At 40.2% G+C, this 22,623-nt stretch overlaps 1 protein-coding gene across 3 annotated transcripts in view; it reads right to left on the bottom strand.

The window, feature by feature from the left end:
- COMMD10 (COMM domain containing 10) overlaps window positions 1-22,594 on the bottom strand; it is a 110,887-nt gene extending 88,293 nt beyond the window's left edge. The window contains exons 1-4 of one of the 3 annotated variants that reach the window (XM_064437750.1): window positions 22,328-22,559; window positions 21,868-21,958; window positions 19,560-19,670; window positions 17,634-17,789 (exon numbers count right to left, since the gene is read on the bottom strand). In XM_064437750.1, coding sequence (XP_064293820.1) covers window positions 17,634-17,789; window positions 19,560-19,670; window positions 21,868-21,958; window positions 22,328-22,458 — 489 coding nt within the window. In that variant the 5' untranslated portion in view covers window positions 22,459-22,559. Of the gene's footprint in view, window positions 1-17,633; window positions 17,790-19,559; window positions 19,671-21,867; window positions 21,959-22,106; window positions 22,225-22,327 lie in introns of those variants that run through there. The other 2 variants (XM_064437751.1, XM_064437752.1) reach the window with 2 other exon arrangements.
- Between the last annotated feature and the right edge of the window lie 29 nt (window positions 22,595-22,623).

Genomic DNA, 22,623 nt, shown 5'->3' on the forward strand with positions numbered 1-22,623 from the left:
CTGAACAGCAGCCATAACTCTTTTTTAATATTGCTTTACCTTAAAATTACTTTGTTTTCCTGTACGATTCATATGTCTCTTCAGTTTTAAACATAGTTGTATGAGAACAAATTTTGATTAACAAATAGCATACAGCCTAAGGCTTCAAAATGGTCTGCCTATTTATTTTCTTGAAAGAAAGATGTAACATATATTTGGCGACGGTCATGTTTACTTAGAAGACATTCAACATCCTGAAATATCAATTAACCTTTTGAGAGTGGTGGCGTGTTTCTACATGGCACTTGTGTCAAGGCACAGTGTTTGGTAGCCACAAAGTGGTACATACTTTAGGGCCAATTTTGTCAAAAATGAAAGGACTACAAAACTCTTCATTTCTGATATAGAACTTGTTACAGAAAACAAAACACTGGAGAAACTATATGGTACCAGAATCTGCGATGCTGAAAAGCATTTACAGGGGGTGGGGGAGGGCGTATTTCTCCATAACCAGCATGAAAACAAAGAGATGGTTTTAGTTACTGTAGACCTTTAGCTTCCTTTTACAATTTCTTATCAGCAGTTTAGAAATGTGCAAGATACCTTGTCACAGCAACAATGAATACCATTGAAAATGTACTATTTAGGACTGTAAAATCTCACTGGTATCTCTGGCACTTACTTAACCTCAGGGTTATGTTTAGAAAACAAAAAAATAGGTGCAAGCTGGAAAACAACAAAAGGAAAAAACACAGATACTAAATAAAACCAATAGTAAGCACATATGAAAATGTTTCAGATCTGCTCCATGAACCCATGATTCAAAGCAACAAAGATATGAGGAAACTTTCAACAACCCCTGTAATCCTCAGTTCCCTTGTCCATTTTGTTCCACTCAGGCTTCTGAAGAGGATACCATGACAGCCAGGACTAACAGGCATGGAAGAAACTATGCACTTCTCCCTTCCAGTGCTCACTCAGTACTAGTTGTATAAAATACAAGATGTTATACCTGCTAAACCAGCCCTGTAACCCCACTAATGCAGTGCTTCTCTGTGGCCATCCATGCCTGTCCCATGGGCAGATCCACACTAGAGAGTTCCCAGTTACCCTAATATGAGAGGATCTAAGCCTTCATCTGTAGATCACTAACACCTTAACAGGTACAAAAATACACCCACACTGGTCTGTCTGTGATGAAGACTAGGATATCCACAGTCATTTTCCTCCAGTGTAAAACATGGGAGCTTCCAACTCATGCCCACTGCCCTGTCCACCAGACTACTTCCCATGATGAATAGCAGAGCATAGGAAAATATTAGGAAAAGATCATCAGCAACATAACGTACCTATGGTAAAACATTTGGGTGAAAGTCACCCTCTGCAAAAAGCCCGTGTACACTGGTATCAAGTCAGCTTTCACAGCTTAGCTGTTATGAACTTCAAGCACAATCTCCAACCAAATAAAGGATTTCACACAGCCAAAATTAACACCCACAGAATCCACCATTTCCCTCACCACTTACAGCCCATTATGTTTTTACATACCATTGTCTCTTTCTCGGGTGTCCACCACAGTTCCTTACTTTCACTTTTGACTGTCCACAAATATTACTACAAATTAAACCAAAACTGAGAACAAATCCAGGAAATCAGATAAACATGACAAGTTTCTGTATTAGTTGTCAAAAAATCAAAATACATCTCCTTTCTCAAGTATGTAAAGGTATTAATCTTACACTGAGATGAGAAATCAAATAAACGTTCTTTGGCAAATGAAATACATGTTCTTTGGCAAATAAATTCAGGCTAAACATGTCAAGAAGACAATAATCATCCAGGCTACGCAAGAACCAGTCTATCAGATTCAAAAACAAAGGACTACGACTTTGAGAGTGAAGGCAGGCTGGCTGTCTAGAACAGGCATGTTGTAGGGCTCCAACCTGAAGGTCCAAGAACAGAGCCAAAGTGACTGAGAAAGCCACACTGAAAATAATGTTGGCAAGGACCTTCATCTGAGAAAAGAAAATAAGTGGGAAGATTGTGAAAAAGGGAAAAATAAAAGTGGAATCAAAATTTCAGAAAACACATAAGCACCTAAAATGTCTTCTCTAATACCTCCAACTTCAGCCATTCCGAACTTCTGGAGCAGGGCCCAGTACTTTTCCTGGGGGGGGGGAAGGGAGTTTAAATGCTCAGTCAAGTACTGGAGCAGGGAAAGGGGGTATTTTTTGATTTTGGACTTGAGTGCTATACTAAAATCACATCTCTTGTCTGTCTCTACACCCATTAAGACTGGAAGCTTGTTTTACTTTTAAATGGAAAACTGGGATTTCCCTATAAATTACCCACCTCTAGAAGGTGAAGCTTTCAGAAGTTCAACTAATATAATAATGAATCATTACAGGAACTATAGAAAATCAGTATTACTGCCCTCAGAACTCTCTGATGTGGCGCAAACAGCCTACTTCTTACCACAATGCAAGCAGGATGCCATAATACTATGCAATCCGCTATTTCTCCCCCATGGGTAATCCATGTTTTGGCATCTACTTGCCCCTTAGAAAGTGTTGTAAGCATTGACTTCAGAGACAGCAGGAGTAACAATGAGTAAACAAAGCACTGGACCTGCAAGAATTACAGTATGGAAATACCACTTGGACACATAAAATCAACATGACTGAGGTTTTTATAACCACCAGACATTTAGACAGTTACAAAATAGCTATCGCTTTACAGCTCAATGTAACATGTTATGGAGATGTAATTGTTTCATTCGGATTCTTGCATTCCATTCTCTTGGCAAGACTTGCTGCTTTCAGAATACCTAGCTTTCCCTAAATAGAATAAAATATTATGTACTTCACTTCTGTTTAATACTACAACATAAAACCATAGTCTTTAGTTAATGAGATAATAATTATCTTATGTTCAGAACACATAAATGATTAAGAACATGCGGGCAAATGCAGTTAATCAGCATTATAGGTTAAGATTTAACAAGACACTATAGATAAACTGGCTACAGGAAAGATTATGAAGATCCTGGCATATCCATTATCAGCCTCTCAGACAAACGAGTGCATGCATTTCAACACGGAGGGAGAGAAATGCTGATTAGCATTTAGCAAGAAGATAGAAAAATAATTCTCAAAATTAGAGTTTCATGTTGAAGTCTAAAAAGTGAGAAAGTCTTCTGAGCTGAACACTTGTTAACAAGTCTGATGGGCAGAGAATGCAGAAGCAATTCTAAATGAGTAGGACTGTTCTGTACTTTTATGTTTATGGGGGGAAAAAAGCTTATGAAAGCCCTGCATGGGAAAGGAACACACAGCATAAGCAAATTAGCAAATGCAATTTGTGAAGTCTACTACTACTATTACAACCAATGTTCTCAGTATTGCCAAAAGGTAATTGGTTAAAAATACAGTGGTAACATTACCACTACATTTGTTAATGGCTGAAAATCAACTATATAATAATACAATTTTTCATTTGCATTATTTCAATTGGGTATTTCTCCCATTGTCAATAGGTTGTGGTTTAGTTTGTCTGTTTGGACTTTTTTTTAAAGCAAAAAAAACCACCAACAATATGTGCCTTTTTAGAGAGCAAAAGGTTTTCATTACCCTGAAGTTGCTACGGGGCTGTTGAAGCTTTCCAACATGAGTGATGAGAATGTTAAAGCAAACTGAGCTTGTAGCCCACAGTCAGAATTAAAAGCCAGTAAGAATAACCTTTAGAATAACTAGGTCACATGTTGTGAATATTGAGAAGAACGTGTACTAAGGAAATGATGGTATGATAGTAAATCTTATTCATCTAGTTCATAATGCTTGTATCAGTTCAGTCGAATTGGCCTCTAGTGATATTACTAACTTGAGCACAGATGAAAATAAATCTTAACATCCCTTCTGAAAACTCAAATCTTGGCACAACACTGAGTGCTTCTAACAGTACTACTTCTTGTGGTATTGGTGGTGCTGGAGCATATGATTAATACGGACATCCCTATTCTTGGTTGTCAGCAGCTTCCTATGGCACAAAATGCTGGTTTAGACTTGCATACCTGAGAATTAACATCCAAGTCTCCTGACTTTGAGTCAATACTCAAAGACCCACGTCAGGGCAGTCTAAGTGCATCTGTAGTTACTTTCCTTCACAGGCAGTTTGATTAATTTGAGGACAGGCTGAAGCAGTGTAATTGACACCATTTTTGTGAGGTTTTTAAAAACTGCAGAATAGATACAGAATGCCAAAAAGAACTTACTGACTCAGTCTTTACAGGTACCACAGAAAATAGTTTTGTGCTGGGCAGAAGCCTATCAAACTGTTTCACATAAAGTAGGATGGTTACAGTAATATGGAAATTAGTTTCATGCTGCACTAGTATACAGGCCCACCCATCTGATTTTCAAATACTTTAATACTTATTTTGAGAGGCCATCCATTTCAAAAGGATCTGGTATTTGTGATAAGTAGTACTGCACATGAGCTTGTGCATTTCATATCCTGAGGAAAAAAAACTTACATGCTTGTTTATATAAAGCTTTTTCTGTAAAAAAAAAAAAAACAGAATAATATGCAAGTGTAATGGCACTATTTTTCACAGTTACACTCTGCTCATCTATTTCTACCAAAAGTGATATATCTGTAAGAGCACTGTATCAGTTTACACACAGCAACTACTTTTGGAAGTATGTTCAGCTTCACTACATCAACGCTACAGTGCTCACTTAGTTAAAAGGCTACTTTAACCCACAGTCTAAAGTAAATATTGATAACTTAAGATTCCAAAGTCTGAACTACTATTATAGTGTTAAGAGTAACAAACACTATAGGAGAGTGCATAACAGGGGGATGAAAACCCAGCCTTCAGTCCATTCTTGAGGAAGTAGATTTATGATAGGTGATGAAATCATGTTCAAGAACTACTCTCGAGTAGCACTAGCGTGGCCGAAAACTGTTATATACTTTAAAGATGGAGCCTGACAGACTCAGAAAGTGCACCACATGATGCGGCTGCTTGCAGTAAGGGGGAAAATTAATAACTCGATGTCACTGCCCACACGTGCCTTAGAAATGAACCTATCCTGCCCCCAAAGGCCATAAATACAGAAAGAGAAAAATTAAATCCTGTTTTAACAAATGAAATCAGAATGTTGTCTTCTTAACTCAGATACTAACTCACTCATTGCAGCTATTTTTCCTTCTAATCTGAGAGGAACAGTCCAACTTTCAAGATGAAAACATTTCCTGTAACAATCTGAAAGATCTGTTTATGTAATTTAAAGACATTCATATTACTCTCACTGAAGCTGTTACAAACGGCAAAGTGAGAGATAATGGGATATGAAAGACATTTTCAGCAAATCTTTTTCTCATATTATTACAATAGTCTATATTACACTGACACAAAACATTTAAGAACATTTTCCAACTAACAAAATATTTTGAGGAAATAAATAATCCATATAACATAAGAATTTTTTTGGTGCAGGTTCTTCACTCACTTTAATTCTTGAAATAGTAATTCCCATAGTTCTCCCACTGAAGACCAAGTACTCCTCATTTTGTTGTAGAAAAAGAAAGGCAGAATACTCACATTTTAAAGTCTGGGGGTCCCCTCTCCTCATCTTTCAACAATCAAATCAGACAAAACGCACTAAGTCTTAGTTACATAAATGAATGCCTTTCATCTAAATAAAATATTACAACACATATATATGGTTTTAAAAAATTAGCTATCAGTTTTGTATGGATGGGAAAGGACTAAAGGTGTATTACATGTTAAGAAAATCATTGGTCTACAACGCACTACTCTAACTTCAGATCTATGTAATCACACCAACATAAAACTAGAGCAAACCATTAAGCCTGCTCTCTAAAATTTACAGCCTAAGATGCCCATTCTGCTCTCCATCAGCACACTCAGCATTGCAGAATCAAAACTCCAAATTAGATACAAAAATGTCAGTTATGGCTGCTGTGATGATGAAAATAATTTAGGTAAGAGGCCGAGAGAAGGATGACAAAACATGTCTGACTGAACTCCTTCAAAAACGCTCCATCTGCTTATGAAGAAATTGCTAGCGCAAAGGAGACACCAGCAGGATGAAGCCAAAAGCGTACTCAATGTAGCAAACAAATATTAAAACAGAAAAAAAGGTGTACAATTTAAGAGGAAGGCAATGAGTGACAGGCACAATTTGCCAATCATCACAGGCAGGGTCTTTAGTACAGAAATATTCTGTAATCAGGAAGGGAGTGTTTCCTTTAAGATAAGCCCCAGATCAAACATCAGTTTCCTACTGATGGGAAACTCTAGCACTGGGGGCAGGGGAGATGACTGCATAAACACGCTGATTACTATTCTCTATTAATACAACTGAAGTCAGTAGCAACAAGGTGGTGTGAATATCTTTGAACGAAGTTCTGGATGTTGCAGCTTCTTTTCAGCAGGCCCCACTGTAACAACTGCTCCATGGGAGAGGAAATCTGCAGTGAAACAGGTGGATTTTCACACTAGTTGCATAAAGTTTCTGACTACAGTCCTCTACCACATTTTAAACAGCACAGAAAAACCTGATGCTATACAGTGTTTCCAAATCTGTCCTACTGTACAAACATATTCAACTTCGATATAAATCAGTATCCCCATTTTACAACTGGATTACTGAGGCATTTTTTTGTTTCCGTGAAAAGTACTCTTCAATGGCAGATTTAAGATCTGTAAGACTCAATTTTTATCCAGAGAAATGAGTCACAAATTGAATGACCAGCATCTTCAGCGGACAGCACCAGGCAAATCTTCAGATTAAACCCAACACTCAGAGCAGGCACCACAAAAATGGTATGTAATTATCAATAAAACCTTACGTACCCATCCATCAGGATAATAGGTTTTTTTTTAAAAAAAGCATGAAAGTCTGTAGTTAAAGACAGCCAGGTTAAGCAGATGTTGCACAGTCAACTACAGTGCCTCTTACTAAATTTTAAGACTGGACTTTGCAACCTTAATGATAGTTTTGCGATGTATCTTAGTCATACAGTGTAAGAAAATAAGAATCACTGGATGGATCTTATCTATTTAATCACAGTACTAGAGTGCAATGTTGAACCTGATTCTGCCTTAATCTTGCAGATTCTGCAAGACTATCGGGAAAAAGACAAACAAAGCAAAAAGGCAAGTAGCAACTCTCTTTTTTACCGGTAGACAAGAATAATCTTCCAGGCTCTGAAGAAGGAGCGCATGCTACAATCCTCTCTAACCAGAAACAGTGGCAGTTGTAACATAAGGGGAAGGAAAGGGTTGGATTGGGTCAGGCAGACATGAATTCACAGAATCCTGTAAAAAGCCTGACCAAATAGAACACGGTTCCCAAAGGAAAAAATTATTAAAGTTTAAAAAATGAAGAGAAACTATTTAAGCGGCTTCGTATCCAAGCCTCAAAAGAAGGCACTGCAAGACCAACAGACTGAAGATAGATTGGGCCAAAGACCTGGTCAAGACCAAGCGAGTGGGATAGAGAAGCACTGAAAAGAGCCACAGGCCATGCATTATGCTTGCTGTGCAACTCTCTGATCCCTCAACACAACCTTCCCTAACGATATCAGTAACTTCAGGAGGCAGAAAAACAAAATAAAATGAGGAGCAATAGTGTTTTAACTTCATAAACTGGTACTTTCTGCTTGTAATTAATGCTAGAAAGAGGAGCAAGTCAAAAAGCCAGTACCTCAGTTACTTCTCAGAGAGGATTTGATATTAAAAGCTTATTTAAAAGAGAAAAAGAGACAGAGATTTAACTGTAAAAAGAAAATCTGCACAAATTATGCACCTAAAGCCATCTTATTTGGGGAATATGTCAGATGAACTAGATTCTTCATCCAAGATTGGCTTTCTCCTGGAGGCTTAATTTCCTCTGACTTTTTTTGTCTGCAAGGATAAAGTCCTATTTCTCTTCAGCAAACCCTACTTAGCACATATGCTAGGAAAAGTGATATTTTCAGATGACTTCATTCAAACCAAAACCCCTCACATCTTTAATCTTTGAATTTAAAAAAGGAAAAGATATACACCAAAAAGTACCAGTGTACTTCAAAAGGGAGGAAACAAAAGAAATAATATGGAATGAATTTGGAAGAGCAAGACTAGTGCTAAAATGCAACAACTTCAAAAGACTTTTCCCTAATTGAAGTTACTGAAGGTTTTCTCCTTTACGTGTATTTTAACTGAGTAGCAGCTAGCTTGAAAGCAAACAGAAAGGGACTGTATGACAAACATTAGAAAACCATTCATGTTTCAAAACCCTACTATTTAGGGATTCACTTTGTACAAAAGGTAAAAGTGGTGTTGCGCTATGCCTCTCTCTGGGAAATTTCTGGGCACAGAGTTGCAGTAAAAATATGCACCAGTCTACAAGCACTTATCTTGGAAAAGTCATAGCTGATTGGCTCTTTTATCTAGCAGAAGAATATATAGCAAGATCCAACAGTGGGAAGATGAAGTTAGATTTTAATTAGAGATAAGGCACATATTTTTATTAACCGTAAAAAATACCCCAGAAATTACCTGTCATTTCAAGCCTTGAAATCACCAGACCCCTGTTTCAGAAGCTCTTTAACATACTGAAGAAAATTATGGTTAGTATTACACAGGAAGTTACACAAGATAAGCATGGTACTCTTTTATAACGTTAAAAGATGCTATTCTGCCTGTAGGAATAGAACAAATGTTTCAGATGTTTTTAAACAGTCTCAAAATGTTCCTTCTTCCAACCTCTATCATTTACATTTTCTTAGTAGAAGATAGAGGCTAAGTAGTATAGGAAGAAACTCATTTAAAAAGTCCTCAATAAGCAGTGCCTAAAAACTTCTAAACAGTTAAAATACCTACTAACAAAGCTGGTGAGAGGAAGATTAAACAGATTCAGTTGTTGTGTAGCTGGCTATTAAACCTCAGTAGGTATAAAACTGTGTCTTTACTACATCTTCCGTCATTTGCATTCTCTTTGCCACTGTCTGTGACGGCATCATGTAATGCAAGCTGGTTCACAATTCACTGTGACAATGCCCATAGGTATGACACGGTCTTTGTGACCTCCGTTTGTCACTGTAAGAATGACTAACAGACACCAACAAGAAACTGAAGGATTCTTTCTGTTTGAGCTGTATTCCTCCTTATTTTGCATTTCTTCTGATATCTGAAAGAATTCTTCCCCCACGACACACAACACCCCAGTTCTCTTCTTTGTCATAATGACCACAGGATGCATGCATTTCAGAGCATTTCTGTAGATTTGCCAGCATTTAGCATAGGGAATTTAGCATATCCACATTACATATACACCCCTTAGCAAGAAGGCCAGTTTCTGAGAAAACTACTTTCAGAGTTTTTCCCATATGGCTTCAAAAGCCAGTCAAGATACAGAACTGACAGCCCTGTCAAGAATTTTAGGTACGTAATTTCACTAGCTGCATTCCCACGCATCATTATATTAAGTAATGCTGTCTGAAGGCTATAAAAAACTTCTCCTGCTTGGCAACACAGGACTCTTATCCTTATTATATATATTTTAAAAATACCCTGAATAGTCTTCCAAAATAAGAAAGCTATGAGGCATCTTAACCTCCCTTTAAAACAGCTAGGTTTACAGAGAGTACCAGAAAATGTACAGAGAACATAACATAGGGGGAGGGGGCAGGAAACCAACAGAACTGAAGAAAAATTGCCACAAGAATTCAGAGTGAATCCTATTTAAAAACTCGCTCTTCTTTGCAGAGAGGAAAAAATACATTTTAATCTGATCAATATACGTCCTGATTTCTAAACAAATACATTACCAAGCAAAGACTTAAAAACTGCATCAGACTGATATTAGACTATTATCACTGGCCTATCATTCTAGAGGCCAAATTAAGAATATATTCAAAGAAAAAACTGATACAAATACCATCATTCTAATTGACTAGGATTGTATTATACAGCAGAATTAATGTAATAAAGGGGCTGCCATACAAGTAAAGATTCAAAGAGCCCATTAATGCAGTACAGAATATACATAATTAATAACCCTGTGCAGCTGAAGGTTGCCTATAGTTCAGTGTAGAAAAATTAAAAGATAAGTGAGAAAACAGATACTATTAAACAGTACAGCTTTAGTTTAACACCACAGTTTTTATTCATTCTCAAGAGAATAATGTCCTATCAACTAAGCACTCTGCACCAAAAAAATGTCGAAGACCTACGTTCAAAAAAAACCCCATTTTTTCTCTAACAGTTAGAAGTAGTGTTCAATATGCCACAGAAAACTTCACCCAATCAGTATTCTAGGAAATGTTTGTTCTGTTGCTCTAACCCAATTTGGCTTGTCACCCTAATGAAGCTATCAGCCAGCACATTACCACCTACATCTCTTGCATAGGACTGGCAGACCCAGAACCCAGAATACTAGTTTTACCAACTTGTACTTTGCAGATGAGAAAAGAATCTGGTTTAAAAGAACACCACAGCAATACATGCAAGCCAAATATCTGTAAGAAATCACTTCTCATAATAAATACTGGTCTGGAGTCCAAATCTGAGCACTGCTGCAAGCCAAATGATGCAGTGGCCAACTCTCTCAAAAACAGCAATGAGCTAAAGTAATTAGTAATACAATGAAATAATAATCCTGGACAGTCAGCTACCCAGTAGTTTTGGCCATAAGTTGTTCAATCCTCAGTTCTTCCTTCAATTTGCCCAAGGGTCCCAATGTTTGTGTGATGTGCAAAACATACCTCTAAACAGAACAGAAAACTCTCAATGATTTTGTTGTCTTAAAACAGAAATGAAAAATTAGTGCCTGGTCCTTCTTGCATACACTACATAAAACAGACTTAGTGGCAGCATTTCAGTACTTCCAAAATACACAGCTTCAAAGTACCAGATGCCAGGAGAGACTCAGAATTATTTTGTGACTTGTATTTTAGTAAAACACTTTAAAACAAAGAAAAAATTCCAATTAGATCTTTCTCAGTTACACTGCAAACTCTGTCTTGTGCACAGCTTCCCTTAACACTCTCTCATGCTGGAACAGAACTATCAGGATCTCAGTAACACTAATCATGACCCGGATTCTGCACTCAGATTCAGATGAGCAATCCCATGCATACACCCACTAAAGCCATTTTAAAGAAAACTCAGAGTTGGTAAGCATACAGAAAAGTGCAGGGCAAGGGAAAGCATGAAATTCACACATAGTCTGAATTTTAAATTCATAAGTAGTCCTGCACACCACCTGAACAGGTCAGTAAAAGCCCCTACCAAATATGCAGTGACAACCAAAAAGCCTATATATTTTTAAAAGACTATGAGAGAGAAAAGTCTGTATTCATAGAAACATACAATGGCTTGAGTTGGAAGGGACCTTTGAAGATCACCTAGTCCAACCCTCCTGCCATGGGCAGGGACAACTTTCACTAGATCATGTTGTTCAAAACCCCATCCAACCTGACCTTGAACACTACCAATGATGGGGTATCCACAGCTTCTCTGAGCAGCCTCTTCCAGTGTCTAACCACCCCCATCACAAAAAATGTCTTCCGTATATCCAACCTAAACCTACCCTCCTTCAGTTTAAAGCTGTTGCCCCTTGTCCTGCCCCTGTAGGCCCTGATAAAAAGTCTCTCTCCATCTTTCTTATAAGCCCCTTTAAGTATTGAGAGACCACAGCAAGGTGTCCCCACAGCCTTCTCTTCTTCAGGCTGAACAACCCCAACCCTCAGCCTTTCTTCATAGAAGAGGTATTCCAGCCCTTGCATCACTTCCATGGCCCTCCTCTGGACCCGCTCCAACAGGACCATGTCCTTCTTGTGCTGAGGGCTCCAGAGCTGGACACAGGAGTCCAGGTGGGGTCTCACCAGAGCAGAGGGACAGAATCACCTCGCTTGACCTCCTGGCCACGCTGCTTTTGATGCAGCCCAGGATACGGTTGGCCTTCTGGGCTGCAAGCACACGTTGTTGGCTCACGTCCAATTTTTCATCCACCAGTACCCACAAGTCCTTCTCTGCAGGGCTGCTCTCAGTCCATTTATCCCCAAGTCTGTACTGATACCAGGGATTGCCCTGAGCCAGAAGCAGGACCTTACACTTGGCCTTGTTGAACTTCATGAGGTTTATATGGGCTCACTCCTCAAGCCTACCAAGGTCCCTCTGGATCGCATCCCTTCCCTCACTCAACTTGCTACCCACAAACTTGCTGAAGGTGCACTCAATCCTACTATATCATTGATGAAGACATTGGTGGTCCCATTCCAGATCCCTGAGGGTGACCTTTGTTATAAAGCCATCACAGTATTAATACCCCAGGGAAGCCCATATCATACTCTATTCACTTTAGTTTCTTCCAAAAGATAGCACAAATATGACAGAGACAGATAACACGAAGGATAACAGGAAACTTCCATGGAATGAGAGTGAGAAATCAGAGACTATGTAGCTTAGAATAAAAACAAGACAGACTACACTCTTCTTAAGTATTTCTCATAATAAAAAGGGGGATATAAGTTAAAATCAAAATATAATGAAGATACTGTTTTTAAAAACATCGATACATATCACTTTTCTTTCAAGCGGTAGAAAATCAGAAATCAGGCTAGTACACAAACTGAAACCTCCAGGTTCATTAAGTAGGATATTTCACAAGTGATATACAATCATCTTTGAGGGTATAAGACAGCTTCTAAGTCATGAGGTGAGGCAGAAGTTTTTATCAAATAGCTAACTAAAGGATTCCACGCCTATGTTTCCATCCAAGGTGCCGAAGACAGGATACACAATAAACAGGTTTTCTGATCCAGTACAATAACTCCTATATTCCTGGAGTCTGAATCAGTAAAACTACAAGGTACACTTGACTGTAAAAAGCACCATTACGAATGCAACTTCAACCATACATAGAGCATGAATAATTCAAGAGTCTTAAAAAACCCCAACCATCCAAACAAAAAGTCCAAAAACCCCCACCAAACACCAATTACCAAAATTCCTAAGGAAAGCAAATATCGCTCCTATCTTCAGGAAGAAGGACCCAGGGAACTGAAGGCTGGTCAGCCTCACCTCAGTCCCTGGGAAGGTGACGGAACAACTAATCCTGGAAATCACTTCCAGGCACGTAAAGAACAATAAGGTGACTTGAAGTAGTCAGCATGGATTCACAATGGGGAAGTCACGCTTGACCAACCTGATAAACTTCTGCAATGAAATGAGTGGCTTGGTAGACAAAGTGAGAGCAGTGGATCGGGTCTACCTTGATTTCAGGGAGGCCTTTGGCACTGTGTTTCATAAGATCCTCATAAACACGCTGTTGATGTATGCTGATGAAGTAGAGAGGTGGTCTGAAGACTGGCTGAATGGTCAGGTCCAGAGGGTGGCTATCAGTGGCACAAAGTCTAGTCAGAGGCCAGTAACTAGCAGCGTACCCCAGTGGCAAATACTGGGTCCAGTTCTGTTCAGCATCTTCATTAATGATCTGAATGACAGGACTGAGAGTACCCTCAGCAGGTTTGCAGACGACACAAAACTGGGAGGAGTGGCTGATACACCAAAGGGTCATGCTGCCACCCAGACGGACCTGGACAGGCTGGAGAAGTGAACTGACAGGAACCTCATCAAGTTCAACATGGGGAAGTGCAACTCCCCTGCATTTGGGGAAGAACAACCCAGACACCAGAACATGCTGGGGGCCACCCAGCTGCAAAGCAGTTTTGCAAGAAAGGACCTGGGGGTCCTGCTGGACACCAAGCTGAACATAAGCCAGCAATGTGCCCTTACAGCAGAGAAAACTAATGGTATTTAGGGCTGCATTAGGAAGAGCATTGCCAGCAGGCTGAGGGGAGGTGATCCTTCCCCTCTACTCAGCCCTAGTGAGGCCACACCTGGAGTACTGGCACTGGGGAGCCCAGACCCGAAAGAATGACACAGACATACTGGAGAGAGTCCAGCAAAGGGCCACAAAGATGATGAGGGGACTAGAGCATGTCAGACATGAGGAATGGCTGAGAGAGCTGGGATTGTTCAGCCTGGAGAAGAGAGGGCTCAGGGGAACCTTATCAATGTATATAAATATCTGAAGGGAGGGTGCAAAGAGGATGGAGCCAGGCTCTTTTCAGTGGTGCCAAGTGCCAGGATCAGGGGCAACAGGCACAAACTGAAACACAAAAGGTTCAAAAGGTTGTGCCTGAACACATGAAAACTTTGAGGGTGACTGAGCACCAGCACAGATTGCCCAGAGAGGTAGTGGAGTCTCCATGCTTCGAGATGTCCGAATGTCATCTGGACCCAGTCCTGGGCAATGACACTAGGTGGCCCTACTTGAGCGAAGAAGCTGGACCAGATGACCTCCAGAGGTCCCTTCCAACCTCAACCGTTCTGTGACACTGTGATTCTGTTGCTGACAATTATGACAACAGAACGGTCACATTCTTTTTATGTACCTAATATTGCCTCTGTGAGCGAAGTAAAAAGCACAAATCATTACCCTGTACATGGCCACATAAAGAAGTACCTATACAGAGGGCAAATTTATAGGGTCAATTGTTTTAAATGTTATAAACATACATACATATTGCAGAGAGTGTTAGTAATTGGATACACATCTCTTTTTAAAAAGAAATAAATTAATATAATATCTAAATCAATCCAAGAACTTAAATTGCAAATCTAATCTAAGAAGCTAGCACTCTGGTCGTTTTCAGGATTTTCAGGTGTTTTTTTTTCAAGTGTTATTTTGCAAGTGTTATTTTCAAGTATTTTTAAGGATTCTAACTTTTTTAAAGTTTAATTAGACATGCTGACGAATATTTACAGCAAGTTGGCTACTATAACAGTGTGTCACAAGTAAGAGAATATTTTGCCCACTATTTCTCAAGGTATAGAAAGATAATACAGCAAATATGTGCTGACACGCTATTACTTACAGAATATAGAAGGAAATAATGAAGGGATCATGCACTCATAAGACATTACAAGGAGATTCATAAGATTATAATGAGAGGGCAAGTTCTTCTCCCATTATCACATGCAATTTTTAAAATATTTTACCCATGTGCCTTGTTAGCAGAATAAATACTTTATTTAGCAATTAGTCCTGTAAATTGAGGCTTTGGGTTAAGGAAAAGTTCTCTTGAACTTCAAGGTTTTCACTCAAAGTCTACAGGATTAAGGTGTTTTCAAAACAAACTGAGAAAGTAAATTCAAGTTCACACTCAAATTATACCTTAGACTCTACACTCATACTCAAACTGATACTCAACTTGTCATCTAGGCTAGGAAAAAAATAAAAAAGGGGGTGAAATCATGCCTTAAGCATATGTAGAGACACACACCTACATTTAAACCTGCTTTCATGCTAAAAACAAGTAAGTTGCACTACGACATTTTGGCAGTTGCTTTTCTGCAAGCTTGATTATAAATGACAGTTTAAAACTGCTTTGTATGGGGATGTAATATACAAGCAAAATGCCATTCCATTATAGGACATCATGGTGACGTTACAAAGAATCTCCAAAAGTATAACATACACCAGAAGGACTGTATGTTGCAGGGCTCACAGAACCACAGACAAGAAACAGAGCAATGCCAGCCCCAAACTGTCACAGAAAGACTACGGGTGTGTATGGTACAAGCTCCAAACAGAAGACGATCAAAGGTGTTTTTATTAATTTCTCATATGCTGAAGACCTGTAGTGAAATATGTATTTGTGTATAGCCTGGCTGAAGAAAATTCTCAGACAGCTGCTTTGTAGGGTATCTTCAGAACTGCCTTCCCTTCTGCACACTGAAAAGTTAGCCTTGTAAATTTCCATCATTTCACTTTGTTTTCAAATTGCTCACCTCCTTGAATGCAGTCATACTTGCCTACATACTCGCTGTACCACTGGGCATTTAAACTTTGGGACTTGTATGCCTGCACTGGTAAGTATCATCTCAAAAAGACAGAAGCCCAAGACATCTAGTTCATCTCAAAGTTGTTTGGCTTTGTGGTGTTTGGTGTGGGTTTTTTTGATTTTGTTGGTTTTTGGGTTGGGTTTTTTTGCATATTTACCTTATTGCTCATTTACTTGGATAGGTTCATGAGTTACCACATGAAAATTCTACAAGTTTTGTGCCTAAAATTACCCAGTTATACAAACGATCAAGTTCAAATACTTTGGAAAAATCACCTGTGATGCAATTCTGAATATCTTTATGTGGGATATCTGGAAAGCCAAGGACACACAGTGAACAATCCAGACTCAGACTGTGTGGACTTAATCTGCCTGTGAACAAGAAGGCCTCAAGGATGTTGCAAGTTAAAACCAATGTATGTAGCTATTACTAACAAATGTGATTTTGTATTTACCAAGACTTACAAAGTGGCATTGTACAAACTTACTGTGGGGATGTGCACGATGGCATCACGTCTTCCTAATAAGCTGCAAATTCCAAGGTTGGCCACGGGCGCTACTCTGTCAACAGGGGCCGCATCCCATATCGCCGCCGGGAGTGTCTCATTACAGTGTAGCAAAACCAGGGCAATCCACATTCGGGAGTTGCTGATGCTGCTAGCGGCTCTCCTTATGATAAAGCCCAAGGCTATACTGACCAATTAACAATAGGCTTGTGTGTGATGAGCTGGTTAAAGAGCTATATTAACCGTGCTGTGTCTGTAATACACTGGCATTTGCTTGATCATATTGGTCGTGTGCTGTGTCCATGACTTCCGCGTCAGCATCTTTAGTCTATTCCACAGACATATCTTGTCTTCACAGAATGTGCGTTTTACACCAAAATAGAATTCTCAGTTTATTTAGGTGTAAACCTCCTGGTATAAATTATTTTGTTCTATTTCTGTCAGTGTATCACGTGTAACCTATATCTAAAATTAATTTCCTATGTATGTTTTACTAAATTATAAACTAATAACCTGAATTTTATCCCAACAATATATACAGCAATGATAAATATAATGCAAGAATAACTGAGTCGGTGTTCCACAATTCTGTTGAAGCATTTGATCTTGGCAGACACTGGTATGTTTTGTATACATTTTCCAATGCAGTTTATTATGAATCAACAGAAGGGTGATGTTATACCTTCTCACAGATGTAGACATTTATGCCTAAAGACACAATGAGGCTTCCACAGCATGTAAGGAAGCAAGATTATTATGCCATCACTGAAAAGTATCTCAAAATCTTAGTAAGTATCTCACAAAATGCACATTCCAACCAGCTTACAAGTTAAAGATGGTATGAGCTTAAATACACTTTAAGTACAGAGACTCAACAGGCTGATGAGCTAAACCACTACAAGATTTCATCAGCACATTTTACCCTTGCCCTATGTAAAGCATGTTCACAAACATCTCCAAATGGTACTTAGGTTGCATTACTTTACAGTGCTAACAGTGCGCATCTAGTCAGGTTCCAACAGTTAGAGCAGCTCAGCTAACATGTAACATTTCTTTAAGACAATGGAACTCCACTGCCCTATTCGTACTTATCTGCTACCTAGTAAGTACCCTCCTTATTTTCCAGTACCTTGGCTCGTCACAAACTCTGTATCTCAGTTTAAACTCCTTGCTTTAAAACAAACCTACACAGCTTTATGCTCTCTTAGAAAAAAGCATTACCTTCTGAGGAGTCAAAACCCTCTGCCTGAACTTTTCAATCGTATCTTGACCAGCAGCTGCCCATGCACTAGCAAATGCTTCAGCTTTGTCTTGATCCAGGTGAATGTTTTGCAGCTGTTGTTGCAATGAAGCGGGCTTCAAATTATGATAGACTGCCTGGTAAAAGGAAAAATAAGTGCTGTTGTCGAGTACTGCTCTACAAATTGTGCCAGATATATTCTATGACAGATAGCTACCATGTTCACTCAAGATTTTTGCTAGCAACTCTGCTGTGGGACTAAAAGCATCCTGTCCATCTTAACCCTCTGCCTGAGAAGATAGAAATGTGTAACTCTCTCAACTGTATCTCAAAATGCAATATTACAAATTATTCTTCTCAAGACAAATTATGAAAAAAACACATACAAGCTAGATCTGAGTATATGTATATGTTTCCGCTGTACATAATGCCAAAGCAGCTATCACTGACAAAAAAAGACCCAAAGGTCTTTGAAGTCAATTGTGACTGTGAAGAAAGGACAACTTTTCCAAATTCACAGTGTTCAAGCAAGCCTGAACTACGAGGTAATATTCTGAAAAGACGGGAACAATTTGCCAGAGTTAGACATAACCAGGCTATTAGCATCAATTTTTGAGGTAAACACTCTATATAGTATGCTGGTCTCCACTTTCAAAACAGGACTCCATCAGCACCAGAGCAGGGGAATAAGAAAAAAAAACAACACATGCAGCAGTCTTATTACCTATAATGTGTCCAGAGACCAAAGGGACATTAAAAAAAGTTATGCTCTGACAAAAAAGCAGCTACTCTAATGAGCGTAGCTGTCAGCAGGAACACAAAAAAGTCTACATACAACACATATTCCATCTGGGACTCTTCTTTAGGCAGATATTCGTATCCTTCCTTTTTTTTTTTTTTAATGCAAAAGAAGTAAGTTCTACAGGAGACTCAACTGCTTTTTCATTTCATCTCCAATAATTATCACATAAACAAAGCAGTCTGATGAAATTAGGACTAGGCAATAAAACAGGTAAATTTGCTGTTTGTTTGAGATGAAAATTCAAAATTCCAGCCTGGATGTGGCCTCAGGTTCCATTCTGATTTTTCAGTGGATAGGAGCCATGGGGAGTATTGTTTGTTTGTTTCCTAATGCTGTGGTATGTGCTAACTAAGTGAACTAATCATAAAGTGATATGCATAAGAAAGGACAAGATTCAAACCCTACAACAGACCATCCGTACACATGCCCTCTGCACAGGCTACACTTACTATACTTGCATGAAACGGACGGACATCATCACAGCTGTGGCAATTTCTAAAAAATTGACCGTATTTACCAGATAATACATTGGCTTCCCAGCCTCAGTAGTGCTAGACTCTAGAACAAGAAAACCCTCTCTGTTTACAAGATATTTAGCTTTGCACCATGCAGTCACCTATTCAACTGGATACTAGAGCTACACCAGGTGTGCCTGTTCACCTAAGTACAGACTGCTCCTGTGCATGAAAATTTTCCATAACTGACTCTTCCTGTAACTTAAGCAGTGTTCAATAATGCCACCTAATATTCTCCTTACAGGAATTAGGGAAAAAAAAATGCATGGCTGGCTTGTCTATAATGAATAAGAAAGACAGACTATATCTCATAATTATCAACATTTCTCTCGGAGTCATGCAGAGCTCACCTCCACCACTACTTCTATTAACGTTAGCTAGAAACACAATCCACAAATGCAATGAGTCAAATCAGGAAGGCATGCAAACAAAAGCAATAAAACCATGCCTCCAAAACATGCACCATATACTACAGATACAGGTTTTCACTAATTACTTTTTAACATGACTTTTATATTTTTGAAATCTACAATTGGCAAAAAAAACCCCAAACACATACTTATCAATTCATAAGGATAGAAACAAGGTACCTGTTCCAAAATGAATGATATAGTTTCAAGAACTAGATGAAGATCCTGCTTTTCCAACGAAAAAGCTATTTGTAGCTTTTCTTCCTCCTCTTCACTGAAGCTACTTTCAACCTGAAGCACAAAAATGGTTAGTCCTAACATTCCATTTTGCAACTGAGAACATACTTGTCAAAACAAAAGCTTTCTCCCCATTTTTATAAACATCCTGGCTGTCCAGTTGCTTCTAAATAGAAATAACAAAGTAAAGGTCTTTACCAATGGAAAAATACAATGCAATTCCTCTCACTGAAAATGAAAATTAAAAGGCAACAGCATCACAGCAGACTGCATCAGGATTACTTGAAATATATCAATAGAGAATTTTTTCACTTTGTACCCCAGAGACACTGAAGAAATATTTTTCTTTCAACTATTAGACCATCTCCAGCAACCTTTTATAAATAAGAAAAGTACAAAGTGTGTTACTTGAGTTGGACCCCAAAGAAAACAGAAGGAAAAACTGTAGTGAAGTTAGTTACCCAAGCTTCTTCCACTCTGAATACTCTTCTGAAAATCACCCATGCTGTATAAAGGAAATAAAGGCCTAATGCGTGCTTATTTTGGAAGTCAGATGTGAATCTATAGCTTTCTGTATTACTGAAGATTACTGAGAATGCGCTGTACTTTTAAAGCACAGCGATTATATTTATTACACTACAGCAAATTAAATAGTAATTTAAATGCAGATATTGCCAGCTTTCAGAACATAATTACTAACAAATCTATGATACAGACATCAAAACACCATATTTAGACCACTACATAATCCAAAACTGCAAAGCTACACAAAAAAGCAATTGAGCTGTCAGAATACACAAAATGAGGCAATTACACAAAAACTTAAATGATCGCAGTGTCTGTAACAAGAGTATCAAAATGGAAACATTATTTGAATCATTAGCTGTTAGAAGGAAACGCAGAGCTCCGAGTATCTGCTTCATTAAGGCAAATAAGTTTAAATAAAGTTTCCCATTATTTAACATGCCCTAGAGTCAGATACTTTGGAAAGGCCAGCTGAACGATTCAGAGATTGACTGCGTGGGCTAAATTCAAAAGACCACTCCAGCTTATGTAAATGCTGATTAAAATTGTGAAAAGCTACTAAACTGCTACTGAGTAGTTAAAAAAAAAGTTGGTTGTACTTTCCAGTTACCAATGAGTCAATATTAATGCAAAACAACTGAGAAAACCCTTTTCAATAACATCAGCATCCAAGCAAGTAATTTTGGTAGGAACAAAACAATTTTCGTAGGAATAAAATCAGCAAATGAATAAAATAATCTAAGCGATCCTTATAGTCCTTATAATTGTGACTTTTAATGTATTTGTATTTTCTATACAACCACAATATTTTAATGCTTAGTTTGTATATATGTGTATAGAACATAAATTCTGTATTTTTAAAATATTTTTTCTAAATGCGAAACAAGGAAATAAAAACCTGACACTGAAAGGAAACTCGACAAAATAGTTTTTATTTTAGCATTTATCTTACAGTTTCCCCTGCAATATTTAGTGCCAAGGTTAAATTTAGTCTCCATATGACTTTTTGGCACTGTGTGCTGACACTGACTACTGAATTTATGGTTTTTTCTGTACTATTTATTCCGCAATTTAAAAACAAAAAACAAAAAAAAAACCAAAACCAAAGAACACTTCTGTAAAGATGACAAAAATATTCGCTAAAGGTAACGGACTTTCTTTTTAACCTGAATTCCACAGCTGGCTTTGGTGGGTGGGCATATATAAATGGGGGGGGGGGGGGGGGGGGCGGGAAATACGCATTTAGTGTTTTCCCTGCAAGGGCAAGAGCGGGGTTTGTGCAAGGAGCGAAGGACCTCGCGTCCCTCGGGAGTGCCCTCAGGGACACCAGCAGCAGCAAGCGGCGGGAGCCGGCTGCAGCCAGCGCTATACCGGCCGGCCGCCCTCTGCCATTCATTACCGCCTCTTGCCTCTCTCATTCACCTGCCGTCTTTCTGAGCAGTTAGTGATGAATCAAGATCAAAAGTACTTTAACACTGGAATTGTCCTTCAGCAAAACAGAGCGTCGCGCCTGTCCCTGAAAGCGGGTTCCGGGCAGAGGCGGGCCGAGCTCCCCCGGCGCACGGAGCGGCCGGCTGCCAAAGCCCGCCGGGCCCCGGCCGCGGCCGCACAGGCCGAGCCCCCGCTTCCGCCAGGCCACACCCGCGGGCAGCACCGTTTGCGGAACCGGGGCCCGGCGGCTCCCCCCACCTACCACGCCGGCCTCCCCCCGTAGCCCCCCGCCGACCTTCAGGTGCAGCTTTTGAAGAAGGCGGGAGAGGAGCCGCGGGAACCGGCCCGAGTCCACGGCGTTGAGGAGCGACACGGCCCGGCGGATGCTGCGCGGAAGGAGAGGAGGCGGTCAGAGGGCCCCAAGGCCCGCCGCGCCCCGGCGAAGCCCTGTCCCCAACCCGCCCCGCCCCGCCCCGCCCGGCCCGGCCGCAGCAGGAGCGCGGACAGAAAGAGAAGCGCTGCTGCAGCCGGTACCTCTCGCTCTCCGGGACGACGGGCGCCGCCATGACTGCCGCTGCGGCCCCGCCCCTCGACGGCAGCCCCGCGGAGCCAAGCACCGCCGCCTCGCCCTGGCACGGCGCGGCCCAGCGCTTGCACGGCGCGGCGTGGGCAGGGTGGCGGCCGGAGTTCCCCTGCTGAGGGCCGCGACACCCACCCCACCGCACCCCGCCCCGCCCCGCCCCGCCCCGCCCCGCCCCGCCCCAGTGGTTTGCAGCACGCCACAACCGCTGGAAAGGCTGAAGCTGAAATTCTGGGCTTTGAGAGTGTTCGGAGGTAGTGGTGCCCGGCAGCGGGGAGCGGTGTTTCCCCCTCCGTCACACGTCATCCGTGCCTATATTCGCATCACACGGCTGCGGCGTGGGTTGTGAGGAACCCCTCGGCCCCTCCAGGCCCCTCGGAGCCTTTCGGCCCCACGTGGCAGCGCACAGCCAGCTCCAAACCCCAGGTCCGCGGGCCTCTTGCTGGCAGGCCACGCAACACCTGAGCGCAC

This window comes from Phalacrocorax carbo, chromosome Z (genome assembly GCF_963921805.1).
Source record: "Phalacrocorax carbo chromosome Z, bPhaCar2.1, whole genome shotgun sequence".
NCBI lineage: Eukaryota > Metazoa > Chordata > Aves > Suliformes > Phalacrocoracidae > Phalacrocorax > Phalacrocorax carbo.